General features: G+C 53.9%; 1 protein-coding gene across 1 annotated transcript; it reads right to left on the reverse strand.

Annotated features, from left to right (window-relative positions):
* LOC149522222 (butyrophilin subfamily 1 member A1-like) lies at nucleotides 1-26,122 on the reverse strand. The gene is made up of 6 exons (XM_089770631.1): nucleotides 25,836-26,122; nucleotides 16,666-16,950; nucleotides 14,268-14,372; nucleotides 6,167-6,187; nucleotides 5,320-5,333; nucleotides 1-1,475 (listed from the first exon to the last, which is right to left on the reverse strand). The coding sequence occupies exons 1-6, from the start codon at nucleotides 26,095-26,097 to the stop codon at nucleotides 897-899; spliced, it is 1,266 nt and encodes a 421-aa protein (XP_089626757.1). The 5' UTR covers nucleotides 26,098-26,122; the 3' UTR covers nucleotides 1-896.

The following is a 26,122-nucleotide window of genomic DNA, read 5'->3' on the forward strand; positions in this document are numbered from 1 at the left end:
TTTTACGGTATAGTATTGTTTTTATTTTGAATTACATATGGGGGGGCACCATAATCTTTTCAGTGCTTAGGACCTCTAAAGGTCTTAATCTGGCCCTGAGCGGGAGGGAAGGGCCACGCGGTAGTGGGGGCTTGCTGGACAGTGGCTCGTGCTGCACAAAAGCTCGGACGCGGCCCTGGCTGCCCGCGCAAAACACCAAGGGAGCCGCTTCCATGCGGGGTGGAGGCGGGGAATTGCTGCTGAGCCAAGCTAGCCCTGGCTATCTGTGAGGGTGTCCCAGCAAGGGAGGGAAATGCTGGTGCCGTTTATAGTCGGATCTCAATGGGTTTTCTGGGACATTTGCCTCCTTCATCGGGACACCAGGACAGAACCTTTAAATCCAGGACTGTCCCAGAAAAAATGGAACATCTGGTCACCGTACCTCTGGCTGCCCCGGCTGGTTTCCCTGCCACAGACACCGACCTGCCCTGCTTCCCTTCTGTTTGGCACCATTTCGCCAGGGATCAGCCTTCAGTCGGCTTTTATTTTAATTTGCCTTTTTCTTCTTCTTTCTAATTCCCTCTGGCCTGGTTGCCCCAGAGCTGCCAACTTCCGGATTTAAAAAGAGCCTTCATGAGACTACCCCAGTTATTAATTTTTTTAGGTTTTTGGTCTATCAGCATCCCTTCCCCTCTCCCATAGTGTGTGCATGTGACACTCACAGTCAGACTCTCATTAATTCTGGGTCCTGCCCAACCCCCACCTCTGCCTGTCCCCAGCCCCACTGTTATTTCTGCCCCTGCCCAGCCCCCTCCTCTGCCTGTCCCCAGACTGGCTGGTAGTTCTGTCCCTGCTCATCCCACACCTCTGCCTCTTTCCTCCTGCTGTAGCCCCAGGGGTATTTGCACTGGCTGATTTCAGGGGTACAGCTGGAGGTGCTGAGGAGGGCTCCATTCCCAGATCCAGTTTCCTGATTTATTCCCCATTTGGAACCAGGGTCGGATTCTCTCTGCAGGGAGGGAGCCCGGCGGGAAAGTGAAGATTTGACCCTCGTTACCAGCATCGATAAATGTCACCTGCCCCCCATCACAATCCACGCACACTCGGATCCTGCTGGGGAGACTCAGGAGTAGAGGGGTTGCAGGGTCAGTGAGAGCCTGGAACTTATTCCTCTTCCATTCCACAGCCCAGATACCCCCCTTGGGGCTCACGCTGATTTGTCCCTTCCTGCTCACAGACTCTCTGGCCACCCCCACAGCCCAGCCGCTCCCACCTTCCATCTCCACCTCCCAGTAATGCCTCCCTGAGGTGAAGCCCTCACGGCCCAGCACACAGCAATTAAAATCAAATCTCTCCGGGGTGTTGGGCTGTGGCTGCCGTGTCTCTGCCAAGCTCACACGTTTCCCATCCTCTGACAGGTCGAGCCGGGAATTCGCCGTGTCTGGATCCAGAGTCACGTTGGCTGGGGGGAGAGAATCAGAGCGTGAGGGGCAGAGCTCGGCCCTGCGGAGGTCAATGGCGTCAGGGACAGAATCTGCCCCAGCTGGGCAGTGACTCAGGGACTCTCCTGCCTCCAGGGGCGCCCGGCTCTGAGTGGGGAGCAGCCCTGAGGTCTCAGCCCAGTGCAGGAAAGAGTCACACCCCTGGCTGAGCTGGGCCAGCCATGGAGCAAGGACGTCACTTGAGCCAGGTCTGGGATTCAGGTTCTTTCATGTTCTGCTGCACATCTCTCCAGAGGGCACTTGGAGATCCAGGGACCATGGGCAGCCTCACAGAGTGGTGAGCCACTGAGCTCCCTCCACTCCTGCTCACTGACACAGCTCCCTGCTGCCTGCAGTTCCCATCTCCCACCCGTCTTCCCAGGCTGGAGACTGTTACTGTGGGGAGAGACCAGATGCCCCCATCCCTGACGTCGCCTGAGTGAGAGCAAGGGACAGGTGGGGGAGAAGGAGCAGGAGGCTGGAAGGAGAGTGAGCTGAGGGGCAGGGAGGGGGGATCCCTGAGCAACCCGCATTGGATGAGGAGATGGGGAGGCCCAGGGCAGCAGCAAGAGAAGGTTCAAGGGAGTTGCTGTGTGAGTCTGAAACCAGCAACTCAACTGCCAGTTGCCTCCCACCAGCCCCTGTCACCAGCCCTCCAGCCCTTCCACCCGCCCCCACGCCCACTGCCTCCCCTCTAGCCCCTCTCTGCTGCCACCTGTTGCTCTCCCCACTTCTCCCGGTCCTATCAGGCATTGCCAGCCCTCCAGCCCCTTCCAAATGCTGCCCCCTCCTTCAGTCTGCTGGTCCCTTCCCCATCCTGACGTGTCTCCCTCTGTGCACTCCCCTGACTTTCCCACTGGGCATGGAGGGTGTGAGAGCAGGAACAGCCGGGGAGCTGGTGGGTAGGAGGAGAGCTCTCTTGGCCCTCTGCAGCCAGGTTGGGCGTGTGCCCAGGAAGCTCTGCTGGTCGCACGGCCCAGGGAGGCGGGGGAAAGACGGTGCCTGGAATCTGGACTCAGGGCTGCATGTCCGGCCCTGGCTGCACAACCCGCCTTCATCCCCTGCTGTGAAATCTGCCTGTGAGCTCCGCCCTGAGCAACAAAGTCCCCTCCCCCAGTCACTAGGGAAAGAAGCAAATTGTTCTGGCAGCAGTTGGCATTGGGACACTGACAGACCCTGAACTTACCTTCTAGTACAAACAGCGCAGCTCTTCCTGGCCCTGAAAGCAACACGGGATCAGAGATGAGAGCTCCCCAGAGCAAGGCAATAGCAGAGGTCAAGGCGGTGCAGAGGGAGGCCGCTCGCCGGGATTCAAACGGAGGGATCGTTGCGAGAGTTGTGTCTGCTCCCCGGCACTGGGTCAGAACTGGACGTGACTGTGCCCAGTGCTGGACAGGGGACATGGCCTTGTCCTCTCCCTCTCTCAGAAATGTCGGGTTTTAGAGAACTGACACGAGCACCGAGCCCTGGCCCAGCCCTTTCCCACCTGCCTCCCCAGAGCTTCAGCTCCCCCCCCCCCCCAGGGCACCCAGAGAAAACTTTTAGGCCTTCGAACCAGCCATGTTGGTCCCAGCAGCCTTTGCGCCTTTCCCCCTCAGCACAGAGCCGCCCCCGTCCCAAGGGGCCAGAGCAGAGAGGCTCTGCCTGAGACGGGCAATCCCAGGGCAGGGGGTTTCAGGGACTGACTCCACAGGAGCTGTCATGATTCTTCTCCAGGCTGAAACTAAGCACAGGGAGGATTGAGAATTCAGCTAGGAAAGGCAGCTGCCCCCCCCTCCATGGGCTGTGGGATGAGGAACAGCTCAACCCAGGCGAGAGCCACATGACTCAGAAACAAGGGCCCATTTTGCTGCGCTAGGTAAGTCCTTTGCCCCTCGCTCCATCGAATGTGCCCAGCCCCCCTTTGCCGAAGAGACACAAAGGTCCAACCCTCTCAGACCGCAGCCTGGTTCAGAGAACGAGGTAGCACCAGTGTCTAAAGCAGATGTAACAGAGTTAATTTACCTTCAGGCCAGTTGCAGGCCTCACCCCCTCCTAGTGGCCAGTGGCCACCCCCCTGGCAGGGCTCTGGGGGGGGGATGGCGGGGTCTCCATGCATCTACTGGTCCTGCCTGCCAGTCTCCATGCTGCCCCATACATTCCCCTAGTGGGGGAAGGGCTTGAGGGAAGGGATAGGGCAGAGGTAGGCAGGGGCAGCCCTAGACCAGCTGCCAGCAACTGGCGCCCTAGGAGAATCATGCAATCGGCACCCCCATCTCCAAACTCTTCAATGATATTGCGCCACCATTCGGTGCCCCATTTCACCTGGTGCCCTAGGCGACCGCCTAGTTCACCTATATGGACGGGCCGCCCCTGGAGATAGGACGAAGCAAGGCAGGATGGGGCAGAGCAGGGGCTGGACTTGCCGGGGGGGGGGGGGGGGAGAATACTACCACCCAGGGCCACAGAGACTCATGAGCCAGCAGCTGGGCTGTGGCCAGACTAAGGCCTTGGCTCTAACCTGCAAGGCAGTGACAGAATCCAACCCTGGGGAGCCCGTTTGCCTCAAGGGACCCAGGGGTGAGAATTTTCCCAGATCAGGGGCTGGGTCTCAGCCTGTTTCTGTCTGGAATTGCTCAGGAGAGCCCCCTGGCATTGGACCCAGGGCTCGTTGCTGCTCCCCACCACCCGGCAGAAGGCGACAGATCGATCGACCCAGGGATCGTTTCAACACCGCGGAAAAGGCTGCATGCGAGAAACACGAAACTTACCAAGTTCTCTCTGGAGCTCCCCTAGGGAAGACAGGAGGAGAAACACACACACACTCATTAAGTGCCCCTCTCACAGGACGGAGGTAACCCCCCTCCCATCAGGCCGCCTGCCCCTCCCAACTCCACTGATCCAGGCTGTGGTCGGGGCAGCTCCAGAGGTCTGGGGAGAAGAGCCATTGGTCAAACCACAGGCAGAGCACGGAGCACCTTGTGAAGCCCCGTGAGATTGTTATATAGCAACTGACCATCCACAACCAGCCTGTGTCAGCTGACACAGGCTCATGGGACATGGGCTAGGGGCTGTAAAACTGGGGCCCGAGCTCTGGGACCCTGCTAGTCCTGAGTTTTTTGGCAGGGGTCAGCTGTGCATGTGCAACTGCCGTGTAGCTCTAACCTCAGTGACCTATGAACTAGCCTTGAGGGGGTGACTGTGACTACATGGGCTCCACAACATCCTCTCCCTGGCTCTGGGGGGCTGGTACTTGGGGTGTGACCACAGTAAGCAACAAGAGAGAATCCTTTTCTTCATCACTCCACAAAGAATAGTGCACAGCCCCTCCCTCCCCCCAACCCGAGCACCTGGGGCTGCCCTGTCCCTAGCCCAAGCTACAGAGCGAAAAGGCCATTTGAAACTTAACAACTTTTCCAGTAAGTTTCCCTGAAAAGTACAGAAATAAAAGACAATGATTTTATCAGCCCCTTGCTTCATTAAACAGTGTTAGAGGCGACAACCTATAGTGACACAATCCATTAGGAAAGATGTCGGCTTTCTTTGGACATTCAGCAGAGATCCCCTCTGGATGAAGATCACCTGGACAGCTGCATCTGAGTTCATAGAATCCCAGGTCTGGAAGAGACCTCAGGAGTCATCAGATCCAGCCCCCAGCCCAAAGCAGGACCAACCCCAACTCAATCACCCAGCCAGGGCTTTGTCAAGCCAGAACTTAAACACCTCTAGGGATGGAGATTCCAGCCCCTCCCTAGGTAACCCATTCCAGTGCTTCACCACTTTTCTAGTGAAATAGTTTTTCCTAATATCCAACTTAGACCACTCACACTGCAACTTGAGTCTGTTGCTCCTTGTTCTGCCCCCTGCCACCACTGAGAACAGACTCTCTCCAGCCTCTTTGGAATCCCACTCAGGAAGTTGAAGGCTGCCCCCAAATGCCCCTTCACTTTTCTCTTCTACAGACTAAACAAGCCCAAATCCCTCAGCCTCTTCTCATGGGTCATGAGCTCCAGCACCCTCATCATTTTGTCACCCTACATTGGCCCCTCTCCAATGGGTCCACAGGCTTTCTGTAGTGGGGGCCCAGAACTGTACACAGTACACCAGATGTGGCCTCACCAACACATAAGAGTTATATGAATATGGGGTTATTTTTATTACCCTAGGAACAAATGTGTTTATTTGCAGATATACCTCTCCCTAGGTCCTAGCTCTGTATTGCTGGGGTGAGCTACACTTTAATAGCAAAAGGGATGTGCAGTACAGATGAGAGGCCAGGCCTAAAGCCTAGGACCAGAGACAGACAGTGGTAACTAACCCCCTGAGAACTAGCCGGAGCAGGAGAGGAAGGACGTTTGCTATGGTCAGAGTCTCTCGTTCAGTTCTATTTCCCCAGACTCTGCTCTCCTGTTCTATCCCCTCTCCTGCCATCTACTATGCACCCTCTTCTGCCATCCTGCACTATCAATAAACTCTCCCTCTGATACTCATTGTGAAAGTAGATTGAATTATATTATAAAAGTAGAATGAATTAAAGAAATGTTTGTTCCTCTAGCAGGAAGAGAGATGTGAAGGTAAAGTTGTTTGTGTGTAAGAAGGAAGAAGGATGTTAAGGCAGAGGACAGTGGTTCCACTTAAGGGTGATAGTGAGACATTAACAGGAGATTGGTAAGAGTTAATAAGGAAATGAGATACTTGACTGACCCCAGGTAACCTTGTCAGTTCACGCCCTTTTTCAATCCTTTTATCTGTATAAATAAAGTGGCTTGGGTTTGGGATGGGTCTCACTTTTCTGGTTGTATTAGCAAAGCGCTTTGCTAATAAAACAGAGTGGTCAACAAAATTGTGAGTCCTGAGTCTAACTTTGACATAATCTTTCAGTGTAAACAGATAAATGACAAGGCCAATCAGAGAAACCAATAACAATATGAGCAGTTGTGTAACTTGGTCAAACATTGCATTTGTGGCCCGCCCCTCTCCCTCTGGTCGGGAGGGGGTGCAGCACTGAGCCCCCTCTCTCTGGCAGGGACTGAGATCGAAAGAAGGGGCATGGCACCCAGCCCCCTCACTCTGGCTGGGAAGGAAGGGGAGGGGAAGGGACGGGGTGCCCAGCCCTCTCCCTCGGGGTGGGAAGGGGAAGGCCATGAAGTGCCAGCTTTCCCCAGCGAAGGGAAAGGCTGTGTGGCTCCAATGCACCACCTGCCCCCGAGCCACCACTGACGCTGCACATATCCCTGTGCACCCCTCCCCCACTGGAACCTCCACGACGCTCTGGGGCTCCCATGTGCGTCCTCCGTGCCATCCCAATTCTTGCAAGGCCACACAACTCCTGGGCCCCTCCCAACACCCGAGTCCCCAGGGCTCCCACCTGCCCCCATCCGAGCCCCACAAGGCCACGCACCTCTTGCATGCCTCTAACTCTTCCCTGCCCAAGCCCTTGTGGCTCCCTTGTGCTTCTCAGTATGGTGCTTCTCACTTGACCCCAAACTGTTGCAATGACAAAGGCTGATCTCTCTGCTAAGGCAATCTGCAAACTGAACCCCTCAGCCCAGCCCTACCCCAGAGCAAGGCTTTCAATTAAAAAAAACAAACACACACACACAAATGATTTCAGTTAAAGATCTGAGCAAGGCCGGGGAAATCTTCTAGTCAATGAAAGAGTACAACAGTGCACAGAAAAGGCTGCAATGGGAAAAATCAAACTTAACAATTGTGCTAAGATGTTTCTCTAGGGCTATGTCTAGACTGGCCAGTTTTTCCGGAAAATCAGCTGCTTTTCCAGAAAAACTTGCCAGCTGTCTACACTGGCCGCTTGAATTTCCGCAAAAGAACTGACTTCCTACTGTAAGAAATCAGTGCTTTTTGCGGAAATACTCTTCTGCTCCCGTTTGGGCAAAAGTCCCGTGTGTAGACTGCTGAGATTTGTTTTCCGCATGGCGATCGGGGCTTTTTTGTGCAAAAGCGCGTCTAGATTGGCCACGGACGCTTTTCCGCAAAAAGTGCTTTTGTGGAAAAGCATCCATGCCAATCTACAGGACTATGTAGCACTTTAAAGACTAACAAGATGGTTTATTAGGTGATGAGCTTTCGTGGGCCAGACCCACTTCCTCAGATCAAATAATGGAAGAAAATAGTCACAACCATACAAAGGATACAATTAAAAAAAAATGAACACACATGAAAAGGACAAATCACATTACAGAACAGAAGGGGGATGTGGGGGGGGGGGGGAAGGAAGGTGAATGCCAGTGAGTTAATGATATTAGAGGTGGGGAAGGGGTAATGTGATTTGTCCTTTTCATGTGTGTTCATTTTTTTTTAAATTGTATCCTTTGGTATATATGGTTGTGACTGTTTTCTTCCATTATTTGATCTGAGGAAGTGGGTCTGGCGCACGAAAGCTCATCACCTAATAAACCATCTTGTTAGTCTTTAAAGTGCTACATAGTCCTGTATTTTGTTTCAGCTACACCTGACTAACACGGCTACATCTCTATCACTATTCTACATGCCAATCTAGACGCTCTTCTCTGAAAATGCTTTTAATGGAAAACTTTTCCGTTAAAAGCATTTCCGGAAAATCATGCCAGTCTACACGTAGCCTAGGGGAAATAAAATAGACAGGGTTACTCCTGACCTTGCATGGTCGAAGTGACGCTGGCGTAGTTGCAGCATTTCTTGAAATTTAATGCTATTGGTCTGAGAGGTCTCCCTCAGCTCTCCCCTCTGAGCGCTCTGGCCACAACTTCCACCTCTACTGCTTTCCCATTGAACTCAGCAAAGCCCCAGAAACCGTAGAATGGCCTGTCCCTTGCAGCCGTAAAGTTCCATCGGACACTGCAATGACTGCGAGCTCTTCTACTCCCACAGACTCCAGTTCCCAGGGGTGCAGAGGACCACCAGCCTGGAGTGTCCAGAATATCTTGGAGCTGATTGAGGTATTGGGAGATGAAACCATCTTGAATGAGCTTAGAACCAGCAGGAGGAACACTGAGATTTACAGCAGGATTGCAACCTGCCTGGTGGCTAAAAGGAAGTTACTCACCCAGGGATGACCCATCACCAACAGTGGAGTGCCCATGGGGACATCGCCCAAAGAAGAACCCAAATCCCTTTGTGGGCCTGGGCTTATGGAAATTAGTCTAGTTCCACTAATTTCAACAGTTATTTTGATTTATACCAGCAGATCATCTGACCTAAGAGGTTATTTCTAGACAAACTTCCCTTTTTTTCTCTTGCTGGTGAGGTTTGGTCATTACTCTCTGGGGGTATGTCTACATTACAAAGTTAATTCAAACTAACAGACGTTAGTTCGAATTAACTTTGATAGGCGCTACACAGGCAAACCGCTAGTTCGAACTTAATTCGAACTAGAGGAGCGCTTAATTCGAACTAGGTAAACCTCATTTTACGAGGACTAACGCCTAGTTCGAATTAACTAGTTCGAATTAAGGGCTATGTAGCCACTTAATTCGAACTAGTGGGAGGCTAGCCCTTCCCAGCTTGCCCTGGTGGCCATTCTGGGCACAACCAGGGAAACTCTTCTGCCCCCCTCCCGGACCTGGAGCCCTTAAAGAGGCACGGTCTGGCTACGGTGCCCGTGCCAGGTGCAAGCCTGCCAGCACCCAGCCAGCAGACCCTGCACCTGGCACGGCACGAGCCAGCCACCCGCTGCCACCCAGCCCTCCGCCTCTTCCCGGGACTAGGCTGGCGGCTCCTGGGAGCCTGCCCAGGTCCGCAAGAGGCGGGCGCCCACCTGGTCTAGTGCGGACATCATCCACAACAAAGGATAGCTGCCAGCCTGGCCACCTAGGAGCAGGTTTGCATGAAAATCAGGGTGGTCCAGTGAGACCCCCGACCCTGAGCCCTGAGCTTAGAACGGCCGTACTGGGTCAGACCAAAGGTCCATCTAGCCCAGTAGCCTGTCTGCCGACAGCGGCCAACACTAGGTACTACTCTGTTCTAGTTCTAGCCTTCACTGCCTGCTGCAGCAAGGAGTTCCACAGGTTGACTATTTACTTTGTGAAGAAGAACTTTCTGTTACTAGTTTGAAGCCTGCTACCCATTCATTTCATTTGGTGTCCTCTAGTCCTTCTATTATGGAAACTAATGAAGAACTTTTCTTTATGCACCCACTCCACACCATTCATGCTTTTATAGACCTCTATCATATCCCCCCTCAGTCTCCTCTTTTCTAAGCTGAAAAGTCCCAGTCTCTTTAGCCTCTCTTCATATGGGACCTGTTCCCAACCCCTCATCATTTTAGTTGCCCTCCCCTCTCCCCTCTCCCACCCTCTCTCTTCCCCCTCCCACTTCCTTTTCCCAGTCTCCCTGAGTTCTGTTCAATAAAGAGAGTTTCTATTTTTGAACACACGTGTCCTTTATTTTGTACATCAGGAAGGGGGGCTAGGGAGGAGTAATTGGAAGGAGGTGAGGGAGGAATGGGGTACGAGCCCCCAATGGGGAGGACTGGGGTGGCTCTGCGGGCTGCTTGGGGTGGAAGCTCTACTGCAGCCCCCCCGATTGACCACCCCCCCAGATGGCAGCCTGCGGCAAGTGCAGCCGGGCTGATGGCCGAGTGCTGTGATGTGCCGAGTGTGGGAACTCAGGGCACTCCAAGACAGGACTTCTTTGCAAGCGGGGAACTCCTGAGAACTGTCTGTCCGGGGTGGGGGTCGGGTCCCTTTAAGCACAGCCCTCGGCTAGCCTGAGACAGCAGCTCCACGCTCTAAGCCCTAATTTGATGCCCTGCCGGCACTGCTTCTGGCCATCCTTAACCTCGGTTCAGGGTCCACTCAGTGTGGACATGCTAGTCCGAATTAGCAAAACGCCAATTCAAACTAGTTTTTAAGTCTGGATGCGCTAATTCGATTTAGCTTAGTTCGAATTAACTAATTCGAACTAAGTTAGTTCGAATTAGTGCTGTAGTGTAGACATACCCTGGGGGTATGTCTACACTGCAAAGTTAATTTGAAATAACAGCCATTATTTCGAATTAACTTGAATTGCATCTATACATGCAAATCGCTATTTCGAAATTAATTCTAAATAGCGGAGCGCTTAATTCGAATTTGATAAACCTCATTCTACGAGGAGTAACACTAAATTCAAAATAGTTATTTTGAATTAAGTGCTGCGTAGACACTTAATTCGAAATAGGGGTCCTCCAGCCCTTCCCAGGGAGCCCTGGTGACCACTCTGGACACAACTAGGAAAACTTACTCTCCTCTCTCCCAGCCCTGGAGCCATTAAAGGGGTAAACCCTGGCTACAGTGCCTGTGTCAGCTCCAAGCCTGCCAGCCCAGAGCCAGCAGTGGCCACTGGGGCTCCTGACCCAGTGGCCCCAAAACATGAGCCAGCAAGCCACTGGCAGCCAGCCCTCCACCGCTCCCCAGGAGCAGCCTGCCAGCTCCCAGGAGCCTGATGGGCTGGAGAAGGTGGGCGCCTTCCTGGTCCAGGGCAGAGACCATGGACCTTATTCAGGTTTGGGGGGGATATCCCAACATCCATGATCTCCGCACTAGACAGAGGATTGCGGCCATCTATGGCAGGATAGCTGCCAGCCTGGCCACCAAAGGCCGCATGCGAACCCAGGAGCAGGTTTGCATGAAAATCAAATTGGTCTGGCGAGACCCCCAGCCCTGGGCATTCCCTCCCCTTCTTCCCCTGGCTTCCCCCTTCCAGCTCCTTCCTCCCAAGTTTCCTCCCCACCTCCCACCCTCTCTCTTCCCCTCTCCCACCTCCTTTTCCCAGTCTCCCTGGAGGTTCATCCTCCACCCCCCAGTTTTGTTCAATAAACCCAGTTTCTGTTTTTGAACATACATGTCTTTTGTTTGACATCAGGAAGGGTGGCTAGGGAGGGGTAAGTGGAAGGACATGAGGGAGGAATGAGGCATAAGCCCCCCGTGGGGAGCACTGGGGTGGCTTTGAGGGCTCCTTGGGGTGGACGCTATCCCACAGGGCCTCCTGGATCCTGACAGCCCCTGACGCACCTCCCAGATGGCAGCCTGCAGCAAGTGCAGCCAGGCTGATGGCAACGACCCCACAAGATGCACTGGCGTGCCCAGAGGCAGCTCTGGCTCCATGTGGCCGAGTGCTGTGGTGTCCTAAGTGTGGGCACTCAGGGCACTCCAAGACAGGACTGCTTTGCTTTGGTGGGGGTAGGGTCCCTTTAAGCATGGAGCTCAGTTAGCCTCAGGAAGCGGCCCCACACACTAAGTCCTAATCTGATGCCCTGCCGGCACTGGTTCCGGCCAGCCTTAACTTCGGTTCAGGGTCCACTCAGTGTGGACGCGCTATTTCAAAATAGCAAAACGCTATTTTGAAATAGGTTTTGTGTGTAGATGCATTAATTCGAAGTAGCTTAATTCGAATTAAGCTACTTCGAATTAAGTTAACTCAAATTAACTCTGTAGTGTAGACATACCCTGACATGCAATTTCTCACTCGTAGGTCCGGGAGGGTCAGCTTATGCCAAGTGTCGGGGGCGGTCACGCTGTGGGAGGCTGACAAGAAGAAATGCTCCCATCAGTTTCCCTTAATTCTCAGAAAAAGCGGAGCACCTGGTGCTGGTAGGGGCTGTCCTGAGCATTTGATTTATGCTTCTATACTAGATGTGCTAAATCAAGTGCCAGAAGATCGACCTCCAGAGCATCAAGTGTCTGGTAAGCACAGAAGTGTCCTTAAAGTGTCCTAAGTTTTAAAAAATGTGAATAGCAAATCTTCCAAAAGAACCAGGAAACACCATCCCCACCCCCTCCTCCACACTGCTACAAGGACATGAGAATGTACAACAATATCACCTATGGAAAGAGGAAGAAGGAGACTTACGAAATGGCTCCGAGTGCTTTTCCTCATTGAAGAACACATTTATTTACATAGCCCATTGGCTGTTCCTCAAGGAGCACTAGTGCAGCACAAGGGTGTATGGCACTTAGGCACTTAATTAGCAAAAAAAAATGTTAAGTATAGAAACCAGGCTTGGCAGCACCATGTGGGAAGGTGTAGCAAAAATGTATATTTTAATATTGTTTATAAGATTATAAGTATGAGCATAATGATTTAATGTAATGACTTGCTTATAACTTCCTTTTCTCTGTCTTTCATATCATATATATAGTAGCCCAATGTCTGTGACTCTGTAACGCTGAAATGCTGACTTTTCCCTCTGGGCAGCGTTGTTGCCTCCTGCCGTGGTGCTTGGCTGACCTCTGCACTGCTCAGCCGGGCCGCCGCACGGAAGCAAGCGGCGCAAGTGGCCGTTTGGGGTCCATGTTCCCCATGCAGCATGGGTGTGCTGCATGGGGAGCGCGGGGCCCAAATGGCTGCTTGCTCCTGCACAGTGGCCTGGCTGAGCAGCGCAGAAGTCAGCCAAGTGCCATGGCGGGAGGCGAAGGGGGGCGGGGATGTTCACGGCCAGGGGGCGGGGCCTGGACGAGCATGCATCCCTGATGTAGACAGAGGAGAGTGTAGAGAGAGTGAGAGGCAGGAGGGGGAGAAGAAAAAGAGAGAGACGGAGAGAGAGGCAGAAGGTGGAGGAGAGCTGAGAGGGGGGGGAGTCAGGAGGAGGAGGAGAGAGAGAGAGAGAGAGATGGAGCGAGAGACCGGAGGCTCAGGAGAGAAGACCGACATGGAGGAGAGACCTGAAAATCCTGTCTTATGAGGGGCTAATTGGCTAGTCATATATATAGTAGCCCCATGCCTGTGACTGTAATGCTGAAATGCTGGTTGTTCCCTCTGGGCGGCACTGTTGCCTCCCTGGTTGTTCGCTCTGGGCAGCGCTGTTGCCTGAGTCACGTCCTTCACTTCCCGCCATGGCACTCAGCTGACTTCTGCGCCACTCAGCCGGGCCATCACAGGGGAGCAAGTGGCACAAGCATCCGTTTGGGTGCCACGGTACCCATGCAGCATGGGGGTGCTGCATGGGCAGTGCGGGGCCCGAACGGCCACTTGCACCGCATGATTCCATGTGGCAGCCTGGCTGAGCGGTGCAGACGTCAGCCGAGTGCCACGGTGGGAGGCAACAGCGCCGCCCAGACGGAACAGCCAGGGGGTGGGGCCTGGATGAGCATGTGTCTCTGACATCAGGAAACTCTTGTCTGAAACTCTATACAGTTGTGTGAGTACGTACATATATGTGTGTGTGTGTGTGTGTGTGTGTGTTTATAAAGCATATGCTAATTGCTTCCCTGCTGTCTTCTTAATAAACATGGTATGTTGCCTTCTCCCTTGAAAAAGATCCTGTGTGCTTATTATAAGCATAACAAAGGGAGACCAGAGACAGACGGGAGTGACCTCGGAGAATGGGGAGAGGGAAGAGTGAGCAGGATGCAGATTCCTGCTGTGATCTGGCTCTCTAGTCCGGCCCCATGTCTAATTGCCTTCTTCCAATCCCATCCCTCCCTGTGTGTCTGTAAGTGCCAACCACCTGGCGGCTGCACTTTGGACAAGCCTGTGTCTGGCACAGCCCACCCACACAATGGAGTGAGGAAGAATGAAACCTCCGTAGTCCCAGGCTTGGGCTCCCTGGCTCCTTGCTGTGGCATTGGGGGGGGGGGGGGAGGGCCAGAGCAGTGCTTTTCACTCCGTCCTCCAGCGCTGCCGTCAGGTACTGGAGAGTAGTCCCCTGAGCCTGCAGCCAAGGGCTGCTGCAGACGGTCAGCCCACGGACAGAGGGGAACCTCAGTGGCATTTCCATCCCTGTGCTGCGGGGATGGGGCGGTTCTAAGCTCCCATCATGCCAGGCCAAGTGTCAGATCTGTCCCTGTGCGCACGGGTTTGAAGGAAATCCCTTGTGAATGTCCCTGCATTTCCTGCTCCAACATTTACCTTTGATTTTGAAGAGATAAACAATCAGGGCAAAGGCACCCAGCAAAACCACCAGGATCACTCCCAGAGACGCCATCCAGAGATTCACCTTTGGGAAAAAGGGATCTGAAAAACACAAGCCCACCCACATTACTCAGTAAGCAGGGACCCAGCTCTGATGACTCCGTTGTGTGTAAGGCATCCCCCGTGGGACCAGTCTGACACAGAGGAGGGAATTTGGCCCTATCGGCACTGCACCAAACACTTCAAACCAACCAAGAGAGACACCACATTGGTGTATGAGTGAGCCTAGCTTGGCGTGCAGTGAGAGACAACACTTGCTCTCCAGTCCCTGGGGCAGCAGGAGGGGGCTTGTGAGATCTGCCGAGGGAACTTGGACAAGCCCTTTCCCTTCTCTGTGGCTCCATTTCCTGGCCGGCCTTTGTGGGGTCCTGATTATTTAGATGCTTGTTCTTTGTAGCAGGCACCGACTGTCAGTCTGTGGAAGTACGCAGCACAGAGGGGCTACTGTCTCAGACAATCTATCTAAGGGTACGTCTACACTTGCCCCCTACTTCGAAGTAGGGAAGCAAATGAAGCATACCGAAGTTGCAAATCAAGTGCGGGATTTAAATATCCTGCACTTGATTAGCATATTTGCAGCTGGTTGCGATTTTAAAATGCCAGTCGCCCAATGTAACTTGCCATGTGTGGACGCAGCAGTCCGATTTAAATCACTTCTCTCGAATTAACTGTGCAATGTCTCTCAGGTCGGACCTTCTTTCTCTGCCCACACTGCCAAATTCTGGTCTGAACCTGGAACACCTCACGTCTTCACTTCTGCACCCTCCTCCTCCATGGCCACATTACTCCCCCTTCCCTGCCATGAAACCAAAGCAAAATACCTGGGCCACCATCTCACTGTTCTGACTGCATTATTGGTCACTTCACAGCCCTTCATTGGCTTCCCTTTCCCAAAGAATAAGACATGAACCTCCTGTCTTCACCCTTCCAGGTGTGGCCACCCCACCTACCAACCCTGCAGAGCACCACAAGGCCAGGTGCCAGCTTCAGTTAATTGATTGTGCCAATATCAGTCCCCCTGTTCTAAGCATCTGCAACAAGGTATGTTTCACAGGACTTTCACAGATGCTGCCCTGCAGAGTGGAAAACACTTCAGCCAAGACCCAGAAAGCCACCAACTTGTCTTCCTTTTGGTTTTGCCCCAAGACATCTTTGCAATGGTGCAACCTGAGAGTGTCTAGGCAGGTTTTAAGCTGGGAGCATCACCATTTCAGTCAAAGGCTTAAGAAACGAAATATTGGCAGTGTTGAAATCTGGGTCACTCTGAACTCAATCAAAGCTTGGCCATTGACTTCAGTGGGCCAGAGATTTACCTGGAGTTTGAGCCTTGCAATAGAATGAAGAGTTGTTCTTTCACCCATAAATGGTCAATTGAATTTTTAACAATTGTACATCTGTGCAGGAGCAGAAGGATGTTTGGCTCTTTGTCTCCTGAACCTTCCCTTTACTCTTCAGTCAAATACAGTTCAAGATTTCAGGTGAGACATTTGAAATTTCCTCAGTCAAAGGAAGCAAACAGAACATAACACAGTGATAGAAATGTAGCCGTGTTAGTCTGGGGTAGCTGAAGCAAAATGCAGGACATAACACATCCTTCAGCCAGGTCAGCTCCCTTATGGCATTTCTGGCAGAGACATACAGTAATTAGATTGGTCTGATTACTCTGCACAGTATAGGCGGGAATTTTAAAAGTGCCTAATGTCTAGTCTACAACAGAAAACATTTCTGATGGCAGAGCCATGTGAGTTGGGCTTGTGATGTTTTATCAACAGAGTTATTCTGACAAACGCCCGACTGCAGTCACAGTTATACTGGAAATCCTGCATGTACATACCCAGATAGGTTATGTCTATTTGTGACTCTGGTGTAAGATAGATGAGCAAAGTACAGCTTAGCCAGTATAGTATGTCCACACCAGCATTCCCAGTAAGTAGTGTGATTGGGCGGCCACTTAGGAGAGATTCAGTTACCACCAAGTTGATGAGTAGAGTGCACAGAGCACCCTCAGCCAGCAGTATGTGTTTCTACATCTGCACATTCAATGGTGCACATAACAAAATGTATTCTGTACATGGATGGAAAAAAATGAGAGAGAACATTGGCCCGGACTAGAAATGTTTTACTAGTGGAGCTATACTGGCAACATCTCCTTAGTGTAGACAAGACTTAAATTATTTATATGCACAAAAAAGATGACACCATTAGTTAACAAGATTTCTTGGAGTTTTTTTGCTTGTAAGTTTGTTTTAAATAGACGCCGTATTTAATCTGATGAGGAGGTAGTTGCCTTTTTTTTCTGTTGCTGCTCAGTGTGTGGTTTTTGATGGTCACTGACCTGATATATAAAATAATGTTGATTCCTTTTCTTGGCTGAGGCGGGTGTTCCTGACCACACAGGACAAATTCCGATTGGAATTTTCCATTATCACTACAGAAGTTTCTGCTCCATACAGTCCATTGGCTTCTTGGGAATTTGTTTGAGAGGCTGAAGGAAAGGTCTGTCCATTGAGATCTCTCCACGTCACCTTGGGCTCTGGGTACCACCCAGCCGACCGGCACACCACTCGGATCCCTCCATCCTGGTAATCCTCAATCGACACATGAGGAGCAGAGCCTGAAGCTAGAGACAAATGCGTAAATCCATGCTGATTTATGTACATATTGAGCCTAGAGAATAAGAAATTAAACTTCCCCTTTATTCTCAAATGCCCATGGACTCAGGGAAATAGATGAACAAGAAAAAAATTATTTCATGGAGGGGATGGAAAACTTTCTCCTCAATATTGTTCCCTCCCAACATCCACACAGACATGCCATTTTTGGACGATAGGAAACCCTTTAATTGATCCTTTAATTTAGCACTAACAGAATCTGTGAACAAATGAAGAACATTAATCCTTGTATTTCAAATGTGCCTTCGTCACCTCTTTGATTATGGAAGCTCTTCTATTTGGTTCTATAAATGCAGAATTTGAGTATAGTCATCTTTGTGACAGACCTCACCCCATGCTTTAGAAAATGGACCTTTGGACACCGATATGCCTAACTCAAGGGTGCTTTGGACAAATCATCTCATGCAAACTAGCAATCTTCACAGAATCACAGAATCCTAGAACTGGCAGGGACCTTGAGAGGACATCAAGTCCAGTCCTCTGCCCTCTTGGCAGGACCAAGCACTGTTTAGACCATCCCTGGCAGGTGTCTGTGGGTATGTCTACACTACCCCGCTAGTCCGAACTAGCGGGGTAATGTAGGCACACCGCACTTGCAAATGAAGCCCGGGATTTGAATTTCCCGGGCTTCATTTGCATAAGCGGGGCGCCGCCATTTTTAAATGCCCGGCTAGTCCGAACCCCGTGCCATGTGTAGCCGCACGGCAGGGACTAGCTAGTTCAGATTAGGCTTACAGCTAGTTCGGATTCGAAGCCTAATCTGAACTAGCTAGTCCCTGCCGTGTGGCTACACGTGGCACGGGGTTCGGACTAGCCGGGCATTTAAAAATGGCGGCGCTCCGCTTATGCAAATGAAGCCCGGGAAATTCAAATCCCGGGCTTCATTTGCAAGTGCGGTATGCATACATTACCCCGCTAGTTTGGACTAGCGGGGTAGTGTAGACATACCCTGTCTGACCTGCTCTTAGATATCTCCCATGATGGAGATTCCACAACCTCTCTAGGCAATTTATTCCAGTGATTCACCGCTCTGAAAGGTAGGAGGCTTTTCATAATGTCATACCTGACCTTCCCTTGCTGAAATTTCTTGTTGTACTCCGCTGGATCTGTTTATCTTATTTTGGTGTATGTATTGTTCTTGTGTGTAAAATTAGACATATGGGGCCTGCAATGGCTTTATGGTTTCAGTGTGCCATCTAGGGTGTTTCCAATGCTGGGATGCCTCAGTATCTGGGCAATTGTATGCAAACAACCTTTTGTCCTTCAGTCTTAGCAGTGGATGGTCTTAGGACCTCCCTAACTGCCCTTGGCTGGGGGAGACCAGGGAGCTGGCCCAGCAGGACCAGGTGGCGAGGAGCCCCAAAGACCAGGACGCTGAGTGGCAGTGGCCATGTCAGCACCCGAGAGGAACCTCCAACGGGTCATCTGTCACCAGCTCCTGTCACAATCTTCAACTGCCTGACTGATGAAAATCAGTAGAGAACAGCCCAACACGGGATGAATTCTTCCTCCTCTAAGTTTTGTGTTGTGTTCTCCAGAAACCCAGGGTATGTCTACACTACAGCGTTAATTCGAACTAACTTAGTTCAAATTAGTTAATTCGAACTAAGCTAATTTGAACTAACGCATCTAGACCCAGAAACTAATTTGAATTAGCATTTTGCTAATTCAAACTAGCATATCCATACTGATTGGATGCTGGGTCGCATTTAAGGGCAACTGAAACCGGTTCCAGCAGGGCATCAGGTCAGTAGTTACTTTGTGTGGCTGCTGTCTGAAGCTATCTGAGACTCGTAGAATCATAGAATCATAGAATAATAGGACTGGAAGGGACCTCAAGAGGTCATCGAGTCCAGCCCCCCGCCCTCAAGGCAGGACCAAGCTCCACCTACACCATCCCTGACAGATGTCTATCTAACCTGTTCTTAAATATCTCCAGAGAGGGAGATTCCACCACCTCCCTTGGCAATTTATTCCAATATTTGACCACCCTGACAGTTAGAAATTTTTTCCTAATGTCCAATCTAAACCTCCCCTGCTGCACTTTAAGCCCATTACTCCTTGTCCTGTCCTCAGAAACCAAGAGGAACAAATTTTCTCCTTCCTGATGAAGGACTTAAAGGGACCCCCCTGGAGAGCGGGGGGCCATCGACGGGACGCACATCCCCATCCATGCCCCAGAACACCAGGCCTCCCAGTATATAAATAGGAAGGGGTACTTCTCCGTGATCCTGCAGGCTGTGTCTAACCACTGGGGCCAGTTCAAGGACATCAATGTGGGCTGGTCCGGCACGGCACATGATGCCAGGGTGTTCCGCAACTCCTCTGTGTGCCAGAGGCAGCACGCCGGGAACTTCTTCCCCGACCGTCACATCAGGGTTGGGGATGTGGACATGCCTGTCTGCCTGGTGGGGGATGCAGCCTACCCCCTACAGCCCTGGCTGATGAAGCCGTACACGGGGCACCTCAGCCCCTCCCGGCAGGCCTTCAATGCCAGGCTCACCACAGCCCGCATTGTGGTCAAGGAGGCCTTCGGCTGACTGAAAGCCCAATTTAGATGCCTCCTCACCCACCTCGACCTCGCCAAGCACAATATCCCTCCCGTGGTGGCAGCATGTTGTGTGCTGCACAATTTGTGCGAAAGGAAGGGGGGAGGCTTTCCTGCCAGCCTGGATGGCTGAGGCTGAGTGCATGGCTGGCCAGTACATGCAACCCCACACCGCCGCAGTCCGGGAGGCCTAGCGGGGGGCCGTCCAAATCCAGGAAGCCCTGCGGGAGGTGGAGGAGGACTGAACTCTCCCTGCATGCCCCACTGGGGCCTTCTTCCACCCTTCCCCCCTTCCCCTAACCCTCCTTCCTAATGTCAAATAAAGACACCTATTTGGAAACAAAAATCTCTTTTTATTTTACATAACTGGGGTAGGGGGAGGGAAGAATGAGGGTGGGAGAGGGGAGGGGGAAACCTGGGAGGAGGGAGCTGGAAGGAGGAGGAAGGGGAGGAAGGGAAGGGAAAGCTCAGGGTTGGGGGTCCTGCTGGCTCTCCCGTGTCGCAGCACTGCGGGTGCAGGGGCATCGGGGGAGTGGGTGTAGAGGGTGGGGCAGGAGGGATAGGGGGTGCGGAGGAAGCGGGAGGGGGAGCAGGAATGGGAGCAGGAGCGAGAGCTGGGGCAGCCGCAGGGGCCAGAGCAGGAGGAGGCAGGAACCTGTCCACCAGGGTCTGGAGGTGGCCTCTGAGGTCACGGCTCTGCTCCTCCAGCGCCTCCAAGCTCCGCTGCCACAGCCGCAGATCCTCCTGGAACCAGTGCTCCTGGGTGCGGAGCTGGTGCTCCAGTAGCTGCAGGTGCCGCCGCTGGTAGTCCTCCAGCTTCCTGGCGTGCCTTCTGGCCTGGATGTGGGTGGCTGTTATAGGAGGGGTGGTGCACCCTGGAGTCCCAGGTGCTGCGGCTGTGGTGAAACAAGAGCAGTGGTCAGTTCTCTTTGGGGACACAGTGGGTGAAACCCAGCCCCCCTCTTCAAGGCGAGGTCGGCATGTGGGGAAGAGGCCAGGGCCCCTGCATGACACCCAGCTGCTGCTCCATGGTGGGCAAGGCCCAGGCGCACGGTCCCTGGGCTCCCTCTCCCCCCACCCCTCCATACACATAAGGGGAGCATGATGGCACTCACATGTGGAGCCCTCCTCTGCCTCGGACGACACAGCCGATGTGGTCTATGGGATGCCTCAGGGGTCCCGGGTCCTGGGCAGGCTCCCTGCAGGCTCCTGGCTCTCTGCATCCTCCTCCTCCTCTGTGTCAGGAACGGGTCCCTCTGCCCCGGGGTCGATCACCACCCAGGGGGCATGGACAGCGTGAGCCCCCAGGATGCGGTCCAGGGCCTCAAAGTGGGGGCAGGCATCCGGGTCAGCCTCTGGCTGGCAGGCCCTGGAGTAGGACTGCCGCAGGTCCTTGATCTTGCAGCGCACCTGCTCCCGGGTCGGCATGTAGCCTCTGGTGCCCAGGTTAGCAGCCATGCGGCTGTAGATGGCCACGTTCCTGTGGCTAGTGTGGAGATCGTGGACGTTGGAGGCCTCCCCCCAAACCTTGATGAGGTCCATGATCTCCGCACTAGACCAGCGGGCGCCTGCCCCTTGCAGCCCCAGGCAGGCTCCTGGGAGCCGCCAGCCTGGTCCTGGGAAGAGGCGGAGGGCTGGGTGGCAGCAGGTGGGAGGCTCATGCTGTGCCAAGTGCAGGGTCTGCTGGCTGGGTGCTGGCAGGCTTGCAACTGGCACAAGCAGTGTAGCCAGACCATGGCCCTTTAAGGGCTCCGGGGCCGGGAGGGGGGCAGAAGAGTTTCCCTGGTTTGGCCCAGAGTGGCCACCAGGGAAAGCTGGGGAGGGCTAGCCTCCATCTAGTTTGAATTCAGTGGCTACACAGCCCTTAATTTGAACTACGTACTTCGAACTAGGCGTTAGTCCTCGTGGAATGAGGTTTACCTAGTTCGAATTAAGCGCTCCGCTAGTTTGATATAAATTTGAACTAGCGGTTTGTATGTGTAGCGCAGTGGTCCACAACCTTTTCAGGTTGTCGGGCGCCAGGGGGCGTGGCCGTTCGCCCGCTGGGCACCAGGGGGCGGGGACACTTACCCGCCTGGGGGCGGCCCTCCCCAGCCGCATGCCCGGGGGCGGGGCCCCCCCCATAGCCACACGCCCGGGGCCGGCGCCCCCCGGCAAGCGCCGCGCACCCGGGGCCGGCGCCCCCCCCCGTAAGCGCCGCGCGCCCGGGGCTGGCGCTCCCCCCGTAAGCGCCGCGGGGCCAAGGCCGGGGCCGGCGCCGGGGCCAGGGCACGTGCGGCGCACCCAGGGGCGGGGGTCAGGGTCGGCACCGGCACGCGCGGCGCACCCGGGGCCGGGACTGGCCATGCGCCCGGGACTGGCACCTGCCAGCCCAGATTGCTCCGCGGGCACATGTAAAGAGCCCGGCGGGCGCTATGGCGCCCGCGGGCACCGGGTTGGGGACCACGGGTGTAGCGCCTATGAAAGTTAATTCGAACTAACGTCTGTTAGGGTATGTCCACACTACAAAGTTAATTCGAACTAAGAGATGTTAGTTCGAATTAACTTTCATAGGCGCTACACTAGCACTCCGCTAGTTCGAACTTAATTTGAACTAGCAGAGCGCTTAGTACGAACTAGGTAAACCTCATTTCATGAGGACTAACGCCTAGTTCGAACTTACTAGTTCGAACTAAGGGCTGTGTAGCCCTTTAGTTCGAATTAGTAGGAGGCTAGCCCTTCCCACTCTGGCCAACACCAGGCAAACTCTCCTGCCCCCCTCCCGGCCCCGGAGCCCTTAAAGGGCCATGGGCTGGCTACAGTGTTGTGCCAGTAGTGGCCAGCCATGCGGTCAGCCTCAGCCATCCAGGCTGGCAGGAAAGCCTCCCCCTTTCTCTCACACAAATTGTGCAGCACAGAACATGCTGCCACTACAGGAGGTATATTGTGCTCGGCGAGGTCCAGACGGGTGAGGAGGCATCGAAAGCGGGCTTTCAGTCGCCCAAAGGCCCCCTCCACCACGATGCGGGCCCTGGTCAGCCTGGCATTGAAGGCCTGGCGGGAGGGATTGAGGTGCCCCGTGTAGGGCTTCATCAGCCACGGCTGTAGGAGGTAGGCGGCATCCCCCACCAGGCAGACGGGCATGTCCACGTCCCCGACCCTGATGTGGCAGTTGGGGAAGAAAGTCCTGGCCTGCAGCCTCTGGCACACGGAGGAGTTCCGGTACACCCATGCGTTGTGTGCCTTGCCGGACCAGCCCACATTAATGTCCGTGAACTGTCCCCGGTGGTCACACACGGCCTGCAGGATCACGGAGAAGTACCCCTTGCGGTTCACGTACCGGGAAGCCTGGTGTTCTGGGGCATGGATGGGGATGTGCGTCCCGTCGATAGCCCCCCCCCCCCGCATTTGGGGAAGCCCAGGGTGCCGAAGCCCCGGATGACGGCGTCCGGGTCGGTGAGGCGTACTACCCTGCGGAGCAGCACCCGGTTTATGGCCCTGACCACCTGCGGAGAGACACAGCAAAGCGCGAATCACTGGGGCGCCCGGGTGGCTGGGAGTGTTCGTGCCCTGGCAGTGCCCCGCACCCTACTCCCGGAAGCAACCCCCCCGGGTAGTGTGTAGTACGGCCGGGAGAGACCGACCCCTCCGGTGCGGGGCACTTTTGCCTCCTCCCTCCCCCCCCCTTTTTCCCTGGGGCAGCCCATCCCCACCTTGCAGCCCCCCTCCCTCTCCGCCCCAGTGGCCGGTGGGTGCCGTACCTTCATGAGCACTGCTCCGACGGTGGATCTCCCCACGCCGAACTGGTTCCCGATGGATCAGTAGCTGTCCAGCATGGAGAACTTCCAGAGGGCGATGGCCACACGCTTCTGGAGGGGGATGGCGGGCCTCATGCGAGTGTCCCGTCACTGCAGAGCACGGGCGAGCCATTCGCAGAGCTCCAGGAAGGTGTCCCTCTTCATCCTGAAATTCTGGGTCCACTGTCTGTCGTCCCAGCGCTCCAGGACGATGCGGTCCCACCAGTCGCTGCTGGTGTCCAGACGCCAGATGCGGTGGGGCACGTCGGCATCTGGGCGCCGCCGCGGCTCCTCCACGGCCCCCAGGGCGGTCAGGCGGAGAGGCCGGGGGCTGACGTGCACCAGGTGGTGCCAGGCAGTCTCCAGCCATTGCTGGCAGGCTTGCAGCAGCAAGTCCAGAAAGTGCACCAGAAGGTGCAGGGCGAGCTCTGGCTCCATGTTGCCACCTGCGGTGGCGTCCCCGAAGGGAAGCACCGACACAGACGGGCACAGAGACCGACGCTTTGCTGTCCCTCGGCGAGGTTGGCAAGCAAGCAGGAAAAGCTGAGAACCGGCTGTCCAAGGGGGTCCCTTTAAGCACGAGCCTCAGATAGCCTCAGACAGCAGCCACACAAAGCAACTACTGACCTGATGTCCTGCCAGAACCGGTTTCAGCTGCCCTTAAATGCGCCCTTGCGTCCAATCAGTGTGGACGCGCTAGTTCGAATTAGCAAAACGCTAATTCGAACTAGTTTTTAGGTCTAGCTGCGTTAGTTCGAATTAACTTAGTTCGAATTAGCGCTGTAGTGTAGACATACCCTTAGTTCAAATTAACTTTGTAATGTAGACATACCCCTAGAGACTCTCAGGTGATTCCAGAGCATCCCAGGACAGTAAGCCATGTGGATCTTTTTTAGATTAGGGATGTCAGCGAGTAGTTGACTAGTTGACTAACTGATAAGCAGGAGCTAATCAATTAGCACTATCAACTACTCACATTCTCCCATTCCTCCCTTCCCCCGGAGTTCTGCAATGTTAAGAGACTGGGGAGCCAGTGCACAAAGACACTGGCTCTGACATGTAGGAGAAGGGACTGTCTGCATCACTTTCCCCGCTGCTATTTCATAAGGAAAGGGACAGGGGAGCTGGCTTGAGAAGATCTAACTTCGGAGACCTTTCAATGTGGAGCAGCAGTGGGGAAAGTGATGCTGAGCCTGGGTGCAAGCCATACTGTACGCTGGAACTGCCTACCCTTATCGACTAATCGAGTAGTCGATAACCAATCCACCGACTACTTGATTAAGATAATAACTGCATGTTAACATCTGTATTTTAGATGTAGAGTGTCTGGTGCCCACAGGCTATTGAATGGGCGTTCCTGATCGGCACAGCTGTGACTCCTTGTGTAACTAATTGCAAGTGAAGTGAAGGCTGCACAGGTCTGTCCCACTACAAAGGGCGTTATTCTCACGGCTGTGGTGCCTCCTGCAGGAAGCTCTGGGAAATTAGCCCTTTCTCAGCAGGCCACCCTCTCCTGTCAGTGTCTCGCCCGTCTATGTTCCACGCTCATGTTCCAGACCCACATTGCTCCCTCTGCAGGACACGGCCCTCCAGCAGTGCCCACTCCAATGGGTTCTCACCCCCCTTCTGGGGTTATCGGTGGTGCTGAGTCTCTACTGCCCTTGTGGCCAACTGTGGCCTCCAAGCCCAGCCCCTCTGCCTCGGGGTACACAACAGTCTGTATGGGCCATGCCTTGCCGGTGAGGTGCAAGGGGAATAGGGGTAGGAGTAATGCAGACCCACCCACTGCTCTGTGTCCCGATCCAGGGACCCTCTGGCAGCTGCCTTGTCCTGCCCTCTACTCCCCTCCACTGCCTCTCGCTCCCTGGGCCACGTCCCATCTGGCCCTTTGCACCTCCTGGCCTTGTATCAAGGCCACAGCCGGGCAGGGACCAGGCTGGAGCCTCCCTCTCTAGCCCCCCTGGGCCTGCCCAGCCCTGCTCTACTGACGGTGCCTTCTCTGAGGGAACCAGGCCCTGCACCTTCCTTGGCCAGGGCCTCACTGACTCTCTCTGCGGGCAGCTCTCTCTATAGGGCTGTCCCAGCAAACTGCACCCTGCTCGGCTTTTTCAAAGTCTCTCCGCAATGGGCCAGGGCTCTGCCCAGGCTCCCTCCAGCCTGCACTGACCCTTCCCAGCCAGTCCCATAGAAGGGGCATTTGCATATCTGGCCAATTATCTCAGGAAATGAAAAGTCAATTCCTGGGCCTTAGATTAAACCATGTGACTATGGGACACGGGGTTTTGTGTCTCTGTTTGGGTCCATTTACCACAACCGGAAAGTGTTAGGTGAAAGGGTGAGATGATTATTGATGAAGAAGACATCATAATTCAGGGGCATCTTCTCCACTTGTCTCCACATTTGGTACAAGTAACTGAGCCACCTCGGCAACAGACCGTGCATAAAATGCTCAAATCATTCAACTCGCTCAGCGCCATCCCGAAGAGACGTACAGACACACGCTACTGACCTGCCACCTTTAGTTCCAGTACTGCTTCTTCATAAAAGGTGCCATCTTGAACAAAACAGCTGTACCGCCCTTCGTCAGAGAGTCTGACGTGGACAATTTTCAAGGTAACATTCCCATGGGTCAGACCATCTTTCAAGAGCTCTGTCCTCTCCTGGTATTCCGGCATCTGCTGCTCGTACTGGTCCTTTCCATCAGTATAGCGATGGACAAATGGGAAGAGCTGGGACCGAAACCAAATCACTTCCATATTCTCAGCACTCATCCTGGGGGCCAGGTGACAGGGTAAC

Source organism: Pelodiscus sinensis, chromosome 19 (assembly GCF_052426305.1).
Source record: "Pelodiscus sinensis isolate ZL-2025 chromosome 19, ASM5242630v1, whole genome shotgun sequence".
In the NCBI taxonomy this organism is placed as follows: domain Eukaryota; kingdom Metazoa; phylum Chordata; order Testudines; family Trionychidae; genus Pelodiscus; species Pelodiscus sinensis.

Coding starts and splice junctions, on each gene's coding strand:
- LOC149522222 (XM_089770631.1), bottom strand. CDS start 26,097: ATGAGTGCTGAGAATATGGAAGTGATTTGGTTTCGGTCCCAGCTCTTC. Junction 14,373..16,665: donor AACATTATTTTATATATCAG/GTCAGTGACCAT, acceptor TGTGTTTTTCAG/ATCCCTTTTTCCCAAAGGTG. Junction 6,188..14,267: donor TTATCTCTTCAAAATCAAAG/GTAAATGTTGGA, acceptor TTATTTATACAG/ATAAAAGGATTGAAAAAGGG.